The 19758-nt window shown below is 33.1% G+C and overlaps 1 protein-coding gene across 17 annotated transcripts in view; it reads left to right on the top strand.

The window, feature by feature from the left end:
• BIRC6 (baculoviral IAP repeat containing 6) overlaps positions 1-19758 on the top strand; it is a 223946-nt gene that overhangs the window by 101475 nt on the left and 102713 nt on the right. For all 17 annotated transcript variants that reach the window (XR_011504108.1, XR_011504109.1, XR_011504110.1 and 14 more), the window contains 12 exons: positions 416-543; positions 3915-4046; positions 4891-5106; positions 5684-5867; positions 6488-6643; positions 8038-8171; positions 8819-8972; positions 11269-11385; positions 13287-13441; positions 13935-14061; positions 16485-16595; positions 18048-18181. Coding sequence is in view for 14 of the 17 variants with exons in the window: in XM_070512298.1 (XP_070368399.1) it covers positions 416-543; positions 3915-4046; positions 4891-5106; positions 5684-5867; positions 6488-6643; positions 8038-8171; positions 8819-8972; positions 11269-11385; positions 13287-13441; positions 13935-14061; positions 16485-16595; positions 18048-18181 (1748 nt within the window). In the remaining 3 variants the exon portion in view is untranslated. The remainder of the gene's footprint in view (positions 1-415; positions 544-3914; positions 4047-4890; positions 5107-5683; positions 5868-6487; positions 6644-8037; positions 8172-8818; positions 8973-11268; positions 11386-13286; positions 13442-13934; positions 14062-16484; positions 16596-18047; positions 18182-19758) is intronic.

Raw genomic sequence — 19758 nt, 5'->3', positions numbered from 1 at the left:
TCAGCCTTCTTTTTGCAGTCATTAAGTCAAATTAATTGAGTACCCCTTCTTTGGGTCCCTGCACAAAAGCATTTGAGTTTGAAAGAGCCAGTAGTGAACGTTTTTGTTAAAATTGACTGACATTATCAAAGTTGTGTTGTACAAAGATTAATCTTAAACAATTATAGAAATAGCTGGCTGTTATCTTAAAAGAAAGATTGGAGACAGAACTCTGGTCTTAAAGTCTTTTAGAGTCTAGGTTAACCTTTCTAGGGTCAGATCTTCCTAGCAATTTCTTTATAATGGTTTCCTTAATTTTCTTTAAAAATGCTTTTTCATGATTGGCACATTTATAATTTTGTGTTTTCTAAGTATGAAAAGTATTTTAAAATCACATTTAACAGAATTATTAATAAAATTTTTCCTTGCTGTGTAGGTAACCAGTGGAGTTTTATTAACAATAATCTACATACTCAGAACATAAATAGATCTTCCAAAGGCAGCAGTAGCCTTGATAGATTATATTCCAGAAAAATCAGAAAGCAGCTAGTTCATCATAAACAGGTAATTTTCAATACTTTTTAAAATATTAATGTTTGAGAACATTCCTTCGGAGGTTGCATGAGATATACTTGCCATCATATCCTGGATATGCCATTTAACGAGCTACTTAACTTAGGGAAATTATTTAATACTTTTGACACTGAGTTTCCTTATTTCTAAGATAGCAGGAATATGAAGTTTACAGATGTTTGGTGATGTCCTTTAAACTGTCTACCTCATCACATCTCTATTACTACCATTCTAAGTGAGGCCATCATTATCCTTTGCCTGGTCAAAAGGCCTCTCTGCCTTTGTTTTTTCTTAAGCCAATCTATTTTTCATGCTGCTCCTAGATAGTTCTTTGTAAATACAAACCTGATACTATCAGTTCTCTAAATTCTTAGTGGTTTCCAGTTGACCTTTGGATGAAGGTAAAACTCCTTAATATTTATTGCTTTTGGGGTATTTATCATCTGCCCCTCTAACTTTCAGGTTTGAATTTTGTTCTTGCCATATGGAATTTGAGTTCCTGGACCACCCACACCAGTTTTCTCATCCAGGATTTTTGTATGTGCCAAGTCTTCCCCCTCTCCTCCAACCACTTAGTTGACTCTTTTGCTTGGATCACTAACTTATTTTTCCGGCATTAGTTCATGTTCATGTCCTCAAAGAGGTCTTCCCTTTCTAAATTAGGATAATACCCCATGCAGTATATTCCCTGTGTATCCTATATTTTTCATTCCATTGTATTCATCACAATTTTTTGTTGGGATTTCTTAATTTTGTTTAACATGAGATTTGTGCATTTCACTGTGAGTAAATGATTTCTTAAAATATTGTTAGGAATCATGCAGAGTGCTCTTTTGTCTGACTTTTTTTGCTCAAAATGAAATGTGCTTTTTTATGCCTGGCTTCTTTTGCTGAAAATGATATTTTTTGGATTCATCCATATTGTTGAGTCTATCAGTTGTTCTTTTTTATTCCTGACCATTATTCCATTTTTGGATGTTCCAAAATCTGTTTATCCATTTTCTTGTTGATGAACCTTTTAGTTTTTGGTTTATTCTTTAATTGTTCCTCTTTGAAGCATAAACAAATATGCATATGTGTTCCTCTCTCTGCTTCTTCAGTGTGCAAATGCATGCATGCATGCATGCACACACACACACACACAACGTTCCCTCAATCACTCTTTCCTTCACAGAAAATATCATATATTAGAAATGTGGTTTTATTGCAGGATGCCTGGGGGTTCTTGTGGTTTCTGTCTCAGTTAGTTCCATGATCTCTCTTGAAATTACACATAAAATTTATTTGATGTGCATTTGATGTGGAAGTGAGGTTTGTAGCTAATGTCAGATTCTTAGGAGCTAGGACTTTATTATAATTACTTTTTAAAATCTGTCTTCCTCTTTCTCTTATACTAGATACAAGGATATAGACTATATCCTTGATAGCTGGTACAGAGCCTAGTGTGTTGTTACTAAATATTTATATAATTGATTTAAGATGAAATGAGATTTTATATGAAAACCCTTAGGATCTGGCAAGTTTATGAAAACTTTGGGTTGTTTTTAGAAAGTGGCTTAGCAACAAATTGTTTATTTTCACTTCTAAGTTTTTCAGCTGTGAGGTAACTATTCGATCCTTTGCAAGAAGATTGATCTGAATCTTTTTCCTCAACTCTTTTTCTTGTTGAGACAACTAATTTTAGGTAGTACTAGTTTGCATTCTTTCAAATCCAGTTAAAATGTATTGAGCACTTAATAGTACGCTTACTGTATTTAATTTAGGATATGAAGGTGGAAGATAAACCTAGAATATAACCCAGTGGATTTTTCTTAGTAAAATATCACTATTTTATTCTTTACTATGAGGGACATTATTGGGACAGTTGGCAAAACTTAAAATGGGGTCTGAGGAAAAGTTGGTAGCAGTGCATCAGTGTTACGTCTCTGATTTTCATGGTTGTATCATGGTTGTGGAGAAGGTTCTTGTTTCTAGGAAATACCAGTAATGTATTCGGGGGTGATTGGTCATCAGGTTGCGAACTTATTGTGAGATATTGTAGAGCAGAAATGTCGGTACAGTGATTTAAATTATTAAGATTTTGGTTGTTTCAAAATAAAAATTATATTTTTTCTTGATTGTAGTTGTGTATGTTAATTGTAGAACTTTTGGAACAATTTTCTGAAACACTGATTTGTAGTAGTTCTTTACACGTTCACGTAACATGTATTGATTATTTCATACATGTGCATGCTGGTTTTAACTTAGGATACGTTTATCTTCATATATGGAGGTAACAGCTAAATGGATATTTCTTTATAATATATTATTATTGCTTTTTTACTGATAACAGAAATATGTATCAATAGTAGAAATTTAAGAAATATTCTTTGAAAAGTAGGTATATTAAGTTCTTGACTAAATTATTCATTTATAATTATGGTTATAACTTTCTAGTTGACTTTCTGTTTAGAGTAATGTTCTGCATAGATGGCTATATGGGGAAGTCATTCAACAGATTCTTAAGACTTTGCTGGGCAGAGATTTTTTTCTCCCTTTTGGTCTGTTTGCTCATTGCTACAGACTGGTGGTTGCCAGGGGTTAGGGATGGGTCAGATAGGATAGGAGAGAGTTGGGTGGGCAATCTGAACAATGGATGGGTAACGTAAAAGAACAATATGAGGAAACCTTGTGATGATGGAACTCTTTCATATAATTGTAGTGGTGGATACATGAACCAACGCATGTAGAATTATGTACAACTAAAATACAGAAACACAGACAGACACACAAATTACTACAAGTGAAACTGGAAAAATCTGAATAAGATTGGTGAATTGTAACAATGTCGTTACCCTGTGGTGATATTAGACTATAGTTTTGCAAAATGTTATCATCAGGGGAAATTGAGTGAAGTGTACAAGAGCTGTCTGTATTATTTCTTAAAACTTCATATGAATCTGCAGTTATCTCAATAAAAATTTTAATTAATAAAAAATACAGATCAAAAAATGTGCTACTCTTGAGAGAGATTTCCATAAAAGCAAAACTTAGACTATTGTGCAAAAAAAAATGTTTTCCTCGTGTATTTTAAATAATTCTTATCCTCTCTCTGAAAGAGTATCTATCAGTCAGTCTCATGAGTGGCTCACATAAGAAAGTGTTCCAGTTATTTCGCTTCTCCCATGGGTAAGGAATTGATTAATTCTTGATTGTAACATGGAGAGATATTGTAGTTGGGATTTGGAAATGATTTTTTTTTTATCAGCAACACAGTTAAAACTGGACCTTTCAGGGAATTACTTATTCTGTGAGGAGTATTATAATTTACTTTGTTGTTTTTAGTCTTGTTAGCTGTAAGATTAACTTTTTTTTTTCTAAAGCAACTTAACCTACTAAAAGCAAAACAGAAGGCTTTGGTGGAACAGATGGAAAAAGAAAAAATACAAAGTAACAAAGGATCATCATATAAACTTCTGGTAGAGCAAGCAAAACTAAAGCAGGCCACTTCAAAGGTATGTCCTGTTACTTCTTAAAGTAATTATCTCAGAAAACTTACTTTCCTTTTAGTATTTTAAATTCTTTGAGTAGTTAAGTATCTTTAATAATGATCAGGAAATTTAAATATATGTTATTTTGCTTATCAACAGAAAAATCTATTCTAAACAATTTTTAAGGGGGGGAAGGTAGCTTTTAACTCAAGGAAATACATGATAAATGTGGACTTAGAATATTTTTCTAGTGTATTTGTTTTAAAGTGAATTGTGTTACAGTAAATTAAAGATAAAAGACTCAAGGAAGTGTACAATTTTCTTAATGTGTCCCTTCTAAGTAAATATTAAGTTCAATGATTGGTAAATAAAATTAAAAAAAAATAACTCGATATGTATTTTTTTTAATATTGGGGGATAACATTTATATGTAGCAACCAAATTTGTACATTGTGTTTCTATAAATAATGAAGTTATAGTTCTTCCATTAGATATTGAAATCACTGAAATTAATGCTCGATCATTGAAGTTACATAGGTTTCTTTACCTTCCACCTTTTATCAATTATGCTTAGGATGTTTGGTAATGTTTAAGATGTTAGATTTGACTTAATGTAGCCTTTCTGTGGAATTTCACTTTTCCGGAATTTTGTTATATATCCTATACCTTACTCTAAAATAGAATCTCAGGTATATTGGTCAGCATAGCTTTTAATAATCTTGCTTTTTGAAGGTTAGGATTTATTTAAAAATTTTCTTTAGAAGAGTAAGTTTTCTGAGTGAATATTTTCATTTCATAAATAAATTTGTACTGAAAGAATTTTCATTCAATAAACATTGATTTAAGTATTGTAAATTTCTCCGTACAGCATTTTAAGGATTTAATTCGTTTACGTCGGACAGCAGAATGGTCCCGTTCTAATTTAGACACAGAAGTTACAACCACAAAAGAAAGTCCGGAGATAGAACCACTTCCGTTTACTCTGGCCCATGAACGTTGTATTTCAGTAGTGCAGAAGCTTGTCTTGTTTCTCCTCTCCATGGATTTTACATGTCATGCAGATCTTTTATTATTTGTTTGTAAGGTAAGTAAACTAATAGGCATAATGTATAATTATAGACTTAGGGTAAGTAAAAGAATTAAGAAAGCATGCAGTTGTTAATTTTTTTTATTAATAGAAATAATAGTGCTTTTATTGGTTTTCCTTTTATGCAATTTAGTTGTTTTTATTGTCCTTTGAAAGATTTAAAAAATATTTTGTCTCTTGTTTCTCAGGATACCTGATTTGTATTTTAATCAGGTTAAAACTAGATTAATGTAGATTTGAATTGTAGGTAATAGGGATATATCTATCTCCAACCTACTTTTTTTCTGTTAATTAAAATAGGAAATATACAAATAAGTGTCGAATTATAGTCATGTGAGGATTTCATTGCCCTGAAGGCTTTCTTGTAGCATATTCATTGTTTATAGAAATTGTTTTTAACTACTCAACCCAGATTTTAATATTCGATCCATGAAATTAGTTTCTTTTGCATCCCATGGCAAGTCGTTATTTTGATACCAAAAGCATATCTCATCATTGAAAACTGTAACACTTTATTTTTGGAGAAAACATGTAATTACTATTTAAGTATATGATTTTATAAAATGTATTACAGGTTCTTGCACGCATTGCGAATGCCACGAGGCCGACGATACATCTATGTGAGATTGTGAATGAACCCCAACTGGAGAGACTGCTATTACTTTTGGTTGGAACTGACTTCAATAGAGGAGATATATCTTGGGGTGGTGCTTGGGCTCAGTATTCCTTAACTTGTATGCTACAGGATATTTTAGCAGGTTTGTCAGGATTTATTTTTCATAGGGTATGTCAAAATTAGCATGTTATTGCTAGACTAATCTTTAAAGGATACTATAACCCCCAAAAGTATAAAAGCTCTCTTTAACATTATAGCAGTAGCAACCACTTATACAAAAAATACTTTTTTGTATAAATGTAAGTCTTTATGGAGCAGTTTGTTAAAGTGCAGGGATATCGGAGCTAGTCAGCTTCACTATTAATACCATCAGTCAGCTGCTTACTAGTTCTTTATGTGAGCTTGACGAAGGTACTCTCTCTGCCTGTTTTTTATCTATAAAACAACGGGAAAAAAAGTGCCTTTCTTATAAGTTGTTTTGGTGAATATGTGTTAATATATGTAAAGTGTTTATAACAACTTCTTGTTCATATTATACGTCTTGTGTTTTCTACTAGCTACTTGTCTTTACAATATGAAGGTAATGCCATGGGTTCTAGCTTTTCCTTAGGTAGGTGGGGAACCGTTTGCCTCAGAATCCTTTATGGTTTTTAGAGCATACGTGCTGTCATTCTCTAAACTGGAGGAGAAAATAGACTTTCCTATGTTTGGATGTGTATTTATAAATTATTAAAGCAGTTAGGACTGTCTCCTTACATACAGGAGAATTACTGGCTCCAGTAGCTGCAGAAGCCATGGAGGAAGGAACTGTGAGTGAGGATGTAGGTGCAACAGCTGGCGACTCTGATGACTCCCTTCAACAGTCCTCAGTTCAGTTGCTGGAAACTATAGATGAACCTTTAACACATGATATGACAGGTACATTCTTTGAATTATGTTTCATTTAAACTATCCTTTAGCTCTTTTTTTAAATGAAAATATATTTCAAAATTAAGAATGTTAGTGAAGTATAAAATTAATTTCTATATTTTTCTATTAGATCTTTGGCCTTGGTAACAGTATCAGTTATTTTCCTGATAAATATGTTTTGTTTTGATTCTCTAAACTAATCCTCATTATAATAAACTGCTATGCTTTCATAATGTCCTGGTTATTTTGATATGGCCTGATTTGGCTATGTTGAAGAAATTACAGCCTAGAAAACAATTAAAGATATGCAGTCGTGAAGATATCAAGGTTAAAGGCTCTTGTTGTTTAAGATCCACTTTTTTTTGGTGTATTTGTTTCTTTCTTTGTCTGTTTTCTTTTTTGCCTTTTTAGAAACTATACATGTAACTTAGCATGCACAATTCTTCATGGCACACTCCCTGCTTTTCAAGACTGTTTTAATTACTATCCTATATTTGCCAGATAACTGTGGTTATTTCAACCACTTGTGATACCTTAATCTTACATTCTCTCATGATTTTATCCTTGCTACATGATATTCCCTTTATCTGGAATAGACTTCCTTCTGTTATTTGCATGGTGAGCTTCTTATCTAAGATTCCCATAAAAGCATGCCCTCCTCCAAGAAGCTTTTTCCATCACCACCAGCAAAGTTGGACACTGCCATTGGTGCTGCCTTAACACTCTTGATTATCTCTGATAGCACTTATGTTGTAGTTTTTTTTAATTTCTGTACTGTTTACCCTCACCTCTGAACCTCTATTCATTTATTGGAGGGTAGAAATTTGATTTATTAATCTTCATTTGCTAGGCAGTCTATAAATATATGTTGAACAAGAGGGTGAGAGGACGGGAGGGTAAAGGTTGGAAGGCATAGAAGGCTAATTAAGAATTTGGAGACATCTGAGAGCAAAATAATTTCTAACTCATAATAGAAAAATAAGGTGAGTAGGTGTCTTATAACTTAAATCTTTCCTTTTCACTTTAATACTGGGTATCATTTCCTGAAATATTGGATGTAACATAATGAGTTACATATTGGAGGTAACAAAATGAATAATATTATTCATTCTAGAAATGATTAATGATTGTTTTTAGTAGCTAAGTTAATGTAACTTGATTCAACAAAGGCTGATCCCATGGATTTTTTTTCTGGGAAATCAAATATTATTGCATTCATATTATGTGTTCCAGTTGCATATTTATGCTTAATTGTCAAGTATAAAAATTTAGAGATTTTTATGTCAGTATAAACAAATATGTTACATACAAGTAAAATAACTTTTTCTGTAATTAAAAGCAACATGGTGGTTAAATTTTATGTTATATACTCCATCAATAAAATCACTTTCAATTATTTGAAGGTGCGCCTCCTCTTTCCTCTTTGGAAAAAGATAAAGAAATTGATCTTGAGCTACTTCAAGATCTAATGGAAGTTGACATTGATCCTTTAGATATTGATTTGGAAAAGGATCCTCTTGCAGCCAAAGTTTTTAAGGTATGATACACTAGAGTATTCTTTCCAATTAAAATCTGTTATCTTACACTTTTGGTTTATTAATTACTTAAAAGAGGAAAGTATACATATTTATCACCAAATGTAACCCATTATTCAGTGTACTCAAAGTGCATTAGATTGCTATAGGTGCTATAGTAGTTTTTTAATAATACCAGTGGGATAGTGTAAGGAAAACTTATATCACTTCATTAATATAGCCACTAATATTATTTTATATATTAGTAAGAACCACTGATAAGCATGAGGAAGTAAAGTTATGGATTATGAACATTTCAAGCAGAATTTAAGCTTACCCAAGCTGAGTTCATTGCAGATTCTACTTCTATGTTAGCCTCAACATTTTTTAAAGGAGGTACACCCCTAATACTTCATAGCTATTCTTTTTGTGTGTAAGAAGTTTTATTAAGGATGCTAGTTATCTCTCAGGTTTTAAATAAGTAAGGTATTTTTGTATTTTGGTATAAAATGAGGAGACTGAGCCATTCCTATAGATCATTAAGATTTGGGAATTTAAAGGGTGGGGAGAATGTTTATTTTGTAGCCATGTTTGAGTTTAGATAAGATGAATAATATGTTACTCTTAGTAAAGAGGCAAAAATAAACCAGTTTTTTTCTATTCTTTTAAGCCAATAAGCAGTACATGGTATGACTATTGGGGTGCTGATTATGGCACCTACAATTACAATCCTTACATTGGAGGTCTTGGAATTCCTGTAGCAAAGCCACCGGCAAATACAGAGAAGAATGGATCACAGACAGTTAGTGTTTCAGTGTCTCAGGGTAAGTGTGTGTTCATATCTTAAGGCGTATGCTGTTCTTAAATCCTAAATTTATGTACGCTTTGTCCCTTGAGAAGTCAAGCCTGAGTATATGCTGAGAGGGTTTAGTATCACAGACATGCCGTGAAAGTGACATTCAGAGCTGTATGTTTCTTTGTCAGTCAGTTTGGAGGAGTTTCCATTTATGGTCCATCTTTTATTTCTCAAAATCACACCTAGCAAAATACATTAATGAGTCACATGAGTTTGCCAGTAATTTTAATTAATTGTGCTTTTATTTATGTATTTTTATAATAAACTTGTATTTTATTTGTAAACTGTATGAAACCACATTGAATATTATTTTTGTACTCTTCTAATCATGTAGAATGTATCAGACCTTTTTTTTTTAAATGAAATCTTTTCTTGGGTCCTGCCTGGTGGCTTAGTGGTTAAGTTTGCATACTCCGCTTTGGTGGCCCCAGGGTTCGCAGGTTCAGATCCTGGGTGTGGACCTCATCAAGCTGTGCTGTAGCATATCCCACGTATAAAACCAGGAAGATTGACACAGATGTTAGTTCAGCGACAATCTTCCTCACCAAAAAAAAAACAAAACTCTGTCTCTCTCTATAAATATAAATATATATTAAATATTATATATATATAAATATATGTAGAGAGATATATATTCTTAAAGTTGGAACAATCATGCGTTTACTGAAAAGTTGCAAGAATAATACAGAGAAAGTTTGTTATTCTGACCCGTTTGGAAATAAGTTGCTAATCTGATGTTATTTTTGTTTTGTTTTATTTGTTTTAAAGGACATCCTTCTCCATAAACACATTAGGAGGAAGCACATTCCATCAAAATCAGGAAATTAACATCAGTATTAACATTCAGACCACATTAAATTTTAGCAGTTGTGTCTAATGTCCTTTATGCACAAGGATCCAGTGCAAAATCCTACATTGTATTTAGTGTCATATCTTTTCAGATTTATTCAGTCTACCACAGTTCCGCAGAGTTAACTCTCATGACCTTGATACTTTTGAAGATTGCAGGCCAGTTGTTTTGTAGAATGTTCCTCAGTTTGGGTTTGTATGTTGTTTCCTAATGATTAAACTGTGATCATGTATCTTTGGCAGAAATATCACAAAAGTGAAATGCTCAGGTTTTCTTATGGCATCTTTTTAGGTGGCTCATGATTTTAATTTTTCCCACTACTCGTGGTTTTAAGTTTAATTACTTGATTAAGGAGGTGCCTGCCCATCTTCCCCTAACTGTAAAGTTAGTCTTGTCCCCTTGGTAAAAACTTTTTGGGGGCTAGAGTGGCATGGTACTTGGAAACTATTCTTTTTTAAAAAATTTATTAGTTTATTCATTTAGTTTTGAATAGACTCATGGTTTCTTGTTTTATTCAGTGGGCTATAATTCGTTGTCATCATTTTTTTATTTGTTGGTTTGTTATTTCTTGAGATAAAATATAAATAGCATAAAAATTACCATTTTAGCTATTTTTAAATATATGGCCATGACATTTAAGTATATTCACAGTTGTCATTATTTATTTTGATGTTTAGATTGTCCCAGATTTGACCAGTGGGATCTCCTTTAAGCCGTTCTTTTTGACATTTCCTCATCTTTCTTTGAGCACTTCCCTGTTTTCTGGCGCAGCAAGATGCCCCAGGCTCATCATTTACTTTCCCTTCCCCAGACTGAGAACTAGCCACTTCAGCAGGGAGGAGAAGGGTATTTCAAAACTTTTTATTGGAGAAATGTGATTAAGAAACCAAGATTTGAGTGCTAGGTATACTTACTGCTATTTTGGTGGCCGTTTCCATGCTCTGTTGGTGGACCAGTTTAGGGAGTGTGTGTGTGTGTGTGTGTTGTGTCTGCGCACATTTGCACCTGTATTTATATCTGTGTGTCTGTCTATCAGTCTATCTGTAAAGAATGCCATGAGTTCACATCAATCCATCACTTAATCTAACTCCATAGGCTTCATTTTAGTTTTCTCCTTTTCCATATTTGTATCTCTTTTCCCTGACAGTGAAGAGCCTGGTTCTCATTATCCTTAATTTATTTGCTTCCATTATTATTACTTCACTTATTTGTTCTGCTTCTGTCTATATGTCCACTCTCCCATCTCTAGCCTCCTTGGCACAGATGCTGTTACCTGCTGTGGCTCTGTTGTTCTTACGTGAGGACAGACTCCTCACCCTGTTTTGGGTTTGGATGTCAACATTTTATTATAGGAGGTAGGACATGAATAATAATTATCACTCTAGTTCTTTTTCCTTTTAATTGCTTTTTTTAGCTCTAGATGCTCGCCTAGAAGTTGGACTTGAACAACAGGCAGAACTTATGTTGAAAATGATGTCCACCCTGGAAGCAGATTCCATTTTACAGGCATTAACAAATACATCTCCTACATGTAAGTAAAAAGTCACCATTCTTAGTGCATTGCAATGAATAATTTATCTCTTGATTATTTTCGGATGCACTCAGCAAGGACAGATTTCTACATGCCATGTCTGGTGTGAGTCTGAGTGGGCTAAGTATTTACAGCCTCTCCCTTGCTGAGTTAGTAGCAAGTTGAGAAATAAGACAAAGATTAACAAATCGTGAGAGTGGATGGGGGAACAAAATACATCCATGTAGTGCTGTTAAGTTCAATCCAAAAACCTGAATCATGTTTTTGTTATTGTGGTGTTCTGAGGGTAATGAAATTCCTAGCGAAGTCTGCATAGCTAGCTACCTGGGAGTTCATTGCATTATATCTAAATTTATGATAAAGTGAGTTTTTAAGTAGTGACATCTTTATCATCTTTAAAGACTAGAACGGAAAACCTTGGTAAGGGTGACAGCCAGTTGGACGCAAATTGAACTGCATAATTGAGAGAGTGTACTACTTAATTATCTCTATCAAAGGAGGGCAAACTTTTATAATGAAAGACCCGATGGTAGATATTTTAGAGTTCCTGGGCTGTACTGTGTATGTTGCAACTACACACCTCTGACTTTTTAGCAGTAAAGCAGCCATAGACAATACATAAATGAACGGGCATGGCTGTTAAGAAACTGTGTTAATAGAATCAGGCAGCCTGCCAGATTTGGCCATCAGGCTATAGTTTGCTGACTCTTAATGTACAGTGCTAGACTTGGGTCAATTTCCTCCTGTCAGGTGAGTACAGTTAAGATAATCTGTCTCTCAAAGGCAAAGATTGAGCAGCTGTGCTAAGGAGATGTGTATTTTTCTTAGGCCTAGGAATCACTTCACCTTCTCTGGGTCATGGTGAGTAAAGGAGTAGATACTAATTAGAACCTAGGAAAGACATTATGTCCTTCTCCTATGAAGGAGAGTTCACAACCCATTTCATTAGGGAAATTTGGGTTTTTAGATCTTCCTATGTTAAATGGAATTTTTTTGACCTGCAGTCTTCATTTATTTCTTGCCTTAGGAGGTATAGAAAAAAAGGAGAAAAACAGAAAAAATAGTCTAGTGTTCTATAATCTTAGTATTACAATACTTACTATTACACTACTTACTTGCTAGTACACTAAATTATACTAATATTGTTGTGTCTTATCTCCTATGTAATATGGGGGTCCTTTTTGTTGAGTCGGCCTCTCCATGACCACAGACAACTCAGTACTGCCCCAAATAGCCCTTGTCTTTGTTAGACATTTCTTGCTTAAAACAATTTATTAGAAGATCCTTTTGTAATTTTTATCTTTCTCTTAATATATTCTATCCTTTGATTATTGTCCTGCACAGAACTGTGTCCCCCTTTTAGTATAATTTTCTAAATATAATGAAAAACCTCTCTTAGCATCCCTACATTTCTCTGGTCCCATGAATACACACTCACTTAGTTAGTTTGGTGTGTGACCTGGGCATCAGAATTTTTTTAATGCTTCCCAGGTAATTTTAATGTGCTGTCAAGGTTAAGAATCAATGGGCTATAGTCTAGATTATTCTAAAACTACTTTGTCAAGAATTAGTCAAGTTTCATCTTTTTCTCTTTTTTCTTTTCCTCTTTTATTAATTAGGAAAAAAATTGAAAATAGAAATTGCTAGAGAGTAAGATTCTTTTCCCTTGGTGGACAAGTCCTATGAATTTAAGAGCTTCTTCTCTCTTTGGTGATTGTCTTTTTGACTTTCAAGGAATGTTGTAAAAACAAGTTTTCAGATAATAAAATGATGAACCATTTTAAAGAATTCCGTTTTAATTCTTTTACAAAAAGATCTTTACTTACCTATAGATATTAATAGCTAGTTAACATTTCTCCTGATACTTTGTGTATAAAATCATAATTGTGTTTAATTTTCAGTATCACAGTCTCCCACTGGAACAGATGATTCACTTCTAGGGGGTTTACAAGCAGCGAACCAATCCAACCAGCTTATTATACAGTTATCATCTGTCCCAATGTTAAATGTTTGTTTCAACAAACTTTTTTCCATGCTTCAAGTCCATCATGTTCAGGTATGACTTCAGGAGAAATGGTGTATTTTTAGAGATTATTGCCAGCCTAATAAAAGATGAAAATAACTAGGAAGATCATTCTCAACCTGACAGGGATGATTTCTTTATCATACTCAGATGAAAATACTGGAGATACTTTGATAACCACAGCTCCTCAGTGATAGGTCATTTATAATTTTTATGACTTTAAGCTTTGCTGCTTTAGTTCCAGCTATATATTATACATACTACTGTAAAGACTTGAATCACCTCTTTTAACTTAGAGAAACATTTGTATTAGGTAAATTATAAATTTTAATTCAGTTAAATTTTGTTTCATCAAGAATTTTAGGATGTGTTTGCTTGCCAGCTGAATGAGGTTATTAAATAGCAGAAGTATTTAATAGAAGAATTATTTACTCATAATCATAAGGATTCATACATAAGATTTTTGTTTAAATATTTCGCAATGTAATAGGTACTTTTTTTCTTGTCAATTTTCATTCTTTTACAGTTGGAATCACTTCTTCAATTGTGGCTCACATTGAGCCTGAATTCTAGTTCATCTGGAAACAAAGAGAATGGAGCAGACATTTTTTTGTATAATGCTAATCGAATACCAGTCATTTCATTAAATCAAGGTAAGATTTATTAGGAAGAAAATTATTAACATAGGATAAGTAATAATTTTTAAAGGTAATGATTAGGTTAATATGTACATAATCTTTGTCATTAGGGTTGTAAAGCTTTAGTGAAAAATGCGCTTACTTATACACTGACTTAATTAGGAAAGAGAACAGAAAACACTTACTCTCTGGTCTGTATTATCTTATGCCTGTTTGCAGCTAAGATTTACAATGTTTTGTTAATTTTTACATTGTATTTCCTTAAAATATTGTCTTGTTCACAGGCTTTTCTGTTGCAATTGGTGTTTCTTAAAAATGTGAAATTAACTTCTAGGGGAACTGGTGAATTGGAGAAGGATGTCAGTTTCCTATAGAAGTTGTCTTAGTTCATTCTTTTTATTGGCAAATGCAAAAATGTGTGGGAGTAGTGGGACTAGAATAACATCCTTCAACAGGAATAGAACTAATGTTCAGTGTGGCTACAGGAAATTATGAAAGTGAAAATGCTCGTCTGTTTCTGGTGCTTTCTCCCTAGAGAGGTGCATCCTGTATCTTGCATGGTTCTCACATGGCCTGTCTTCCAGTCTTAGTGACAGCCACACTCGTTCATGGTCCCACTTACATCTGCATTGTCTCAGCAAGAGCTGGCCCTGCTTTAATGAATAGGTTTCCATCTTGTCCACTGTATTAGTACTTATTATTATAAATTGTACTCCCATCACTATTTTTAACTTTATTATAAAAACATTAAACATAAACAAGAGTAGATAGATGAGTGAAAAAATAATTATTGCTTGCTAACATCAGATGTCTAGTCAGTATTCAAATTTCTGATTGTCTCAACTATTACAAAATGTTTTTATTTGAAATGTTTATTGAAATAAGTCTATACATTTTAACTAATTAAGTTTCTTAAATCCCTCTTAGTCTGTAAAGGTTCCCTCCATGTCTTTTTCATCCCCTGCAAAGTCATTTGTCAAAGAAGTTTAGTTGTTTGTCTCCCAGGATTCTCAGGGTCCTGGTTTTACTTATTGTGTCTCCCTGATGTCCTCTGTATTTCTTGTAAATTAGTAGTTAGATCTGGAGCTTAATCTGATTTGAGTTTGTTTTTTTTTAACTCAATTTTGTAGGTTCTCTCTTTATGATGTTAACAGGCACCACCAATGCTTAATGCGTAGACTCATTAACAATTCACTAGATGTTTCAAAGTGAAGATCGTCTGTTTCTGTCATTCTTTCTACATTTATTAGCTGAAACTCTTCCATAAAGAGAAATTTCCTTTCATATGCTGTTATGTCACTCTCTCGTGGTACAGTTTGTATAATAGAGGCGGGGAAAATGCTGTAAATTTTTTGTTTTTTAAAATTAGTTTTTAAAATGAATTGGTTCACAAGTAGTCTGCATTCATGACTAAGTAATGTCTTTAAGAAATATCTGTATAGGGCTGGCCCCGTGGCCGAGTGGTTGGGTTCGCGCGCTCGGCTGCGGGCGGCCCAGTGTTTCGTTGGTTCGGGTCCTGGGCGCGGACATGGCGCTGCTCATCGGACCACGCGGGGGCAGCGTCCCGCGTGCCGCAACTGGGGGAACCCACGGCGAAGAGTGCACGGCTGTGTACCGGGGGGCTTTGGGGAGAAAGGGGGAAAAATAAAATCTTTAAAAAAAAAAAAAGAAATATCTGTATAAATTCCATGATTTAAAAACATTTCTTTTGCAATTGTTTTGCTTATTGATGTTGAAATTGTGCCATTTGTGGCCAGTTTTATGCTCCTTTTAGGTTTTTTGGCTTTATTTAGAAGTACATGACTTTGTTTTTGTTAGCTTTTCATAGGATAGATGTTCCAGACTCTTTATATTTTCTGCCTAACATCTGGAATCAGCCATTTTTAGGAAGTTTTAAGGGTACAGTCTGGGCACTGTATTATGTTTGTGTATTGTGAATAACTTTTTTGGCTATTCCAGCTGCCACAGGTGCTTCTTATCTGGGCCTTGCAAGTGACCTAATCATGTTGTTTTAGCTTTTACTTTTGTTGTGAAGTTGCGTAGGTTTTGAATGGTTTACCCCAGCCCTGTTTTTCCAGTATGCCCTGTTATTTTCAATTTTTGGTTTTGCAGAATGTGAGGATTTTTAGTAAAACACAAATTGTGTTGCAGTAGAAATGCCTGTAGTTTGGAAAGGACAACAAATTTATAATGATAACATCTGATTTTATATGTCATGGGCTGAACTTTAAACTTAGCCGTGAAATGTCACTGACTCTTAATGCTTTAGTTACATTTAATGAGGAACTCTTTTCATTTGTATGATTTGAGGACACTAGATAGTGAGTTGATTTAAAGAAACAGTCATAATTTTGAATTAATTTTTTTTGTTTTTAAAAACTTAGTAAACATTTGCTTTTTCTGAGTAAAGATTTTTCCTTTTTCTCTTTTCTGCACAGCATCAATAACTAGCTTTCTCACAGTGTTAGCTTGGTATCCCAATACTTTGCTCCGGACATGGTGCCTTGTGCTTCATAGTCTAACGCTCATGACAAACATGCAGCTTAATCGTAAGTTCAAAAATTGATTTCTTTAAATCTCTGACATAGACTTTATTATTCTTGCTATTAGATTCTTAAAAAAAGATTTTTCCAGGAAGTAGTATAATTGTGAAAATGATTGAATTCCTTATTTGAATATGTCTTTTCTGAATTTGTTCTTATATATCTTTCCTTTGTGTATCTTTACTTTGGTAATATACATACTCTCATATCTACCATTACAAGTTCAAATCATATTTTTACCTTCTGAAAACTTACTTGTTATTAAAATAAAATTATGTTTAGAGTACGAAATCAAATATTTAATGTTAGTCTGTGTTTTATGCTGGTTATTCTTTTTAAAGTACTCTTGCACTTAAAATGATTTATTCTTTATAATATTCATGAACATAAATGGTTAGATTCCTCAGGTTTTGTTTTTCACATCTGAATCCCATATTCACTGAACATAATTGCTTTTTCTCAGATTCTAATGTCCTGTTAAGTTTCCTACTTTCCTCACCCCCATCCCTCTTTTTCCCATTTAAGTTAAGATGGTAAAATAATCTCTGAACCTTCTTAGAAAGGAACTTTTAGTGCTTTCTGTGGCTTTTTGTATCCCTAAATCAGGAAGATACTCTCCTACATTTTATTCTATAGTGCTTGTTGGTGTTACTTTTCATGATTAGTTCTAGGTTTTATCTGACATTCTTGAGGTTGTTGTAAGGTAGGGATCAAAGTTCATATTAGAGAGCGAGGACTAGCCATTTGTGAATTGAAATCTTCATTGCATCTGTAGATTATGACAACCGGTGGGTGGATTTCATCCCCATCCTCTTGGGCTTAATTTCATTAAATAGAAAGCTCTGGCACATTGATAAAGATATTAATTTAAATCATTGCTTAGTGTAAAATGCTATTCTGTTTTTTCATTTGGAATGTATTTTCCAAATATGGGTTCAAAAGCATCATTATTTCCTGCTGAAGATAGATTTAACTGAAAGGATATTTTATTCAATTAGAAAACTGGTGTGTTGCCTGTATATCAGTTAACAGTGTACAACCTTTATACAACTGGCATGCAAAAGTGAATAGTTTTGGGCTCAATTTATCTTGGAAAGCGGGGTTAAAATTTACCTGACTAATATACTCTGACTGGGGGAGATGATTACTAAGAATAGGCTCACCAAAAAGGCAGTAAGCGTTTAGTTATTTCTTTTCCACTTGACTGTAAACTGAATAAGATGCACATTAAACTAGGTATTTTTCACAGTTGGATTAGGAGAGAGGCAGGAGATTTGTGGTAGATGAAAATAGTGAATGGGTCCAACTCAGTCAATGCAGTGGAAATTCAGACCCTTTTAACAAATGGTAATCCCATGAATATGTTTTCTCCAGGAAATTAAAAAATGTTTGAAATATTGCATTTCTATTGTTTCAGGGTCCATTTGTTAAGAACATTTTTTTTTTAATGTTTTATAGCTGGTTCCAGCAGTACCATTGGAAATCAGGAGAGTACTGCCCATCTGTTGGTTTCAGATCCAAACCTGATTCATGTTTTAGTGAAATTTCTTTCTGGCACCAATCCACATGGAACAAATCAACATAGTCCACAGGTAATACAACTTTTGAAAGCCAGTGATAGGCCCAGGCTACACAATAAACATATTTGTAAAGAAAAACTTCATGCACCTAAATATGTAAAATTTTTATTGCTAAAGTATTAAATGATAGCCTTGTATGTGTAATGTAATAAAATGCCTTGAATTATTTATAGTAATAATAGCTGTACTGAAACTGAATTATAGCTGGTAGTAAGTTTTCTCTTGGATCTTTACTGGGTATTTATGTGAATATGTATTTTTGGCATTAATTTTGTATAATGTAAGAAACATTCTGGAAATACTTAACTGAAGTCAGGGAAGCATTTAAAAAATTTTGGAATTACAAAAGTTTTTAAAATAATGTATCATGTTTAGTGACCTCTACTGTCAAGATTGAAAGTTCACTAACTTAATCATTTTATAATATTAAATATTCTATTTAACAAAAAATATGTATCAGAGCTTATAAGCATTTTTAGTCTTACTACAGATTTCCTTTATATCAGTTTAATTTTGTGTTATATTGTACTGCTTTTTTAAATGTTTTTACTTCAATATATTTCTTTTCATCCAAAACTAGATTTAGCATTCATAGCATCTTTTTAAGGAAAGTTATTCAAGATTATCATGAAAGCTTATCTTTTAATTCTTAGCTGTGTGTTTACCTATATGCTAGGTCTAGATAATGTTCTAGGTGCTAAAGACTGAATCTCTGAGCCTTTTGGAGCTTAAATTCTGGTGGATAAATTTAGTCAAAACTTTCATACTGAATATGTGTTAATTTTGTAGATCATAATAAAATAAATGAGATAAGGAAAAAACTGAGAAAGAAGAAACGACTTGTAATTAATGCCAGAGTTTTGGTGGGGGCAGAGGCGCATTGTCAAGTGATTATTGTACATAAAGATTACATGAATTTGGAATGTGAAGATGTCTGAGATCACTGCTTACCACTTCATTATTTTACATATGAGAAAATATGCATTATCTGCATTGCCCACCATTATACAACTATTTAGTGGTAGTGCTAGGTGTCAGGGAGCATGCCACTGTATAAAATAGTGTTTTTCCCTCCTTTCCTGTTTTTTTAAGACAGAGTAAAACTTATTAAATATCAAGCTTTCTTCAGGTATCTTCGTTTTATATAGATAATTTGGTTACAAATGTTATGATTTATATGCTCAGTATTAGAAATTGTTTACTTCAAAATAGTTTGGAGAATTACATTGCAATTTATTTTTTTAAAACTCCTCTAAGGTTTTATGATCATACCAAATTAGGATTAAATAAAATACGTAGAAGTGTTATAAAACATTCCAAAACATACCTCAGGTTACTTAGTGTGGTTCTCACTATCCTTTCTTTCATTGATGAGATAGAAGTTTAGGAAGGCAGTTTTATGTGAATTGGTACAAGTTTGCTTTTAGCTTTTAGGGTTTTTATGTTTGTTCATAGTTTTGTCTTTTTCATTCACTTTAGTATTTGCTCTGCTAGTATTTGTTTACGTGACCTTTTGTAGATCACTTCATCTCTTTGAGTCTCAGTTCTTTTGTTTTCAAATGGGATAATTAATAAGGTTCTTTGTGAAA

Source organism: Equus asinus, chromosome 6 (assembly GCF_041296235.1).
Source record: "Equus asinus isolate D_3611 breed Donkey chromosome 6, EquAss-T2T_v2, whole genome shotgun sequence".
Lineage (NCBI taxonomy): Eukaryota > Metazoa > Chordata > Mammalia > Perissodactyla > Equidae > Equus > Equus asinus.
The sequence above is the reverse complement of the archived record's forward strand: the minus strand, read 5'-3'. Positions and strand labels throughout refer to the sequence as shown.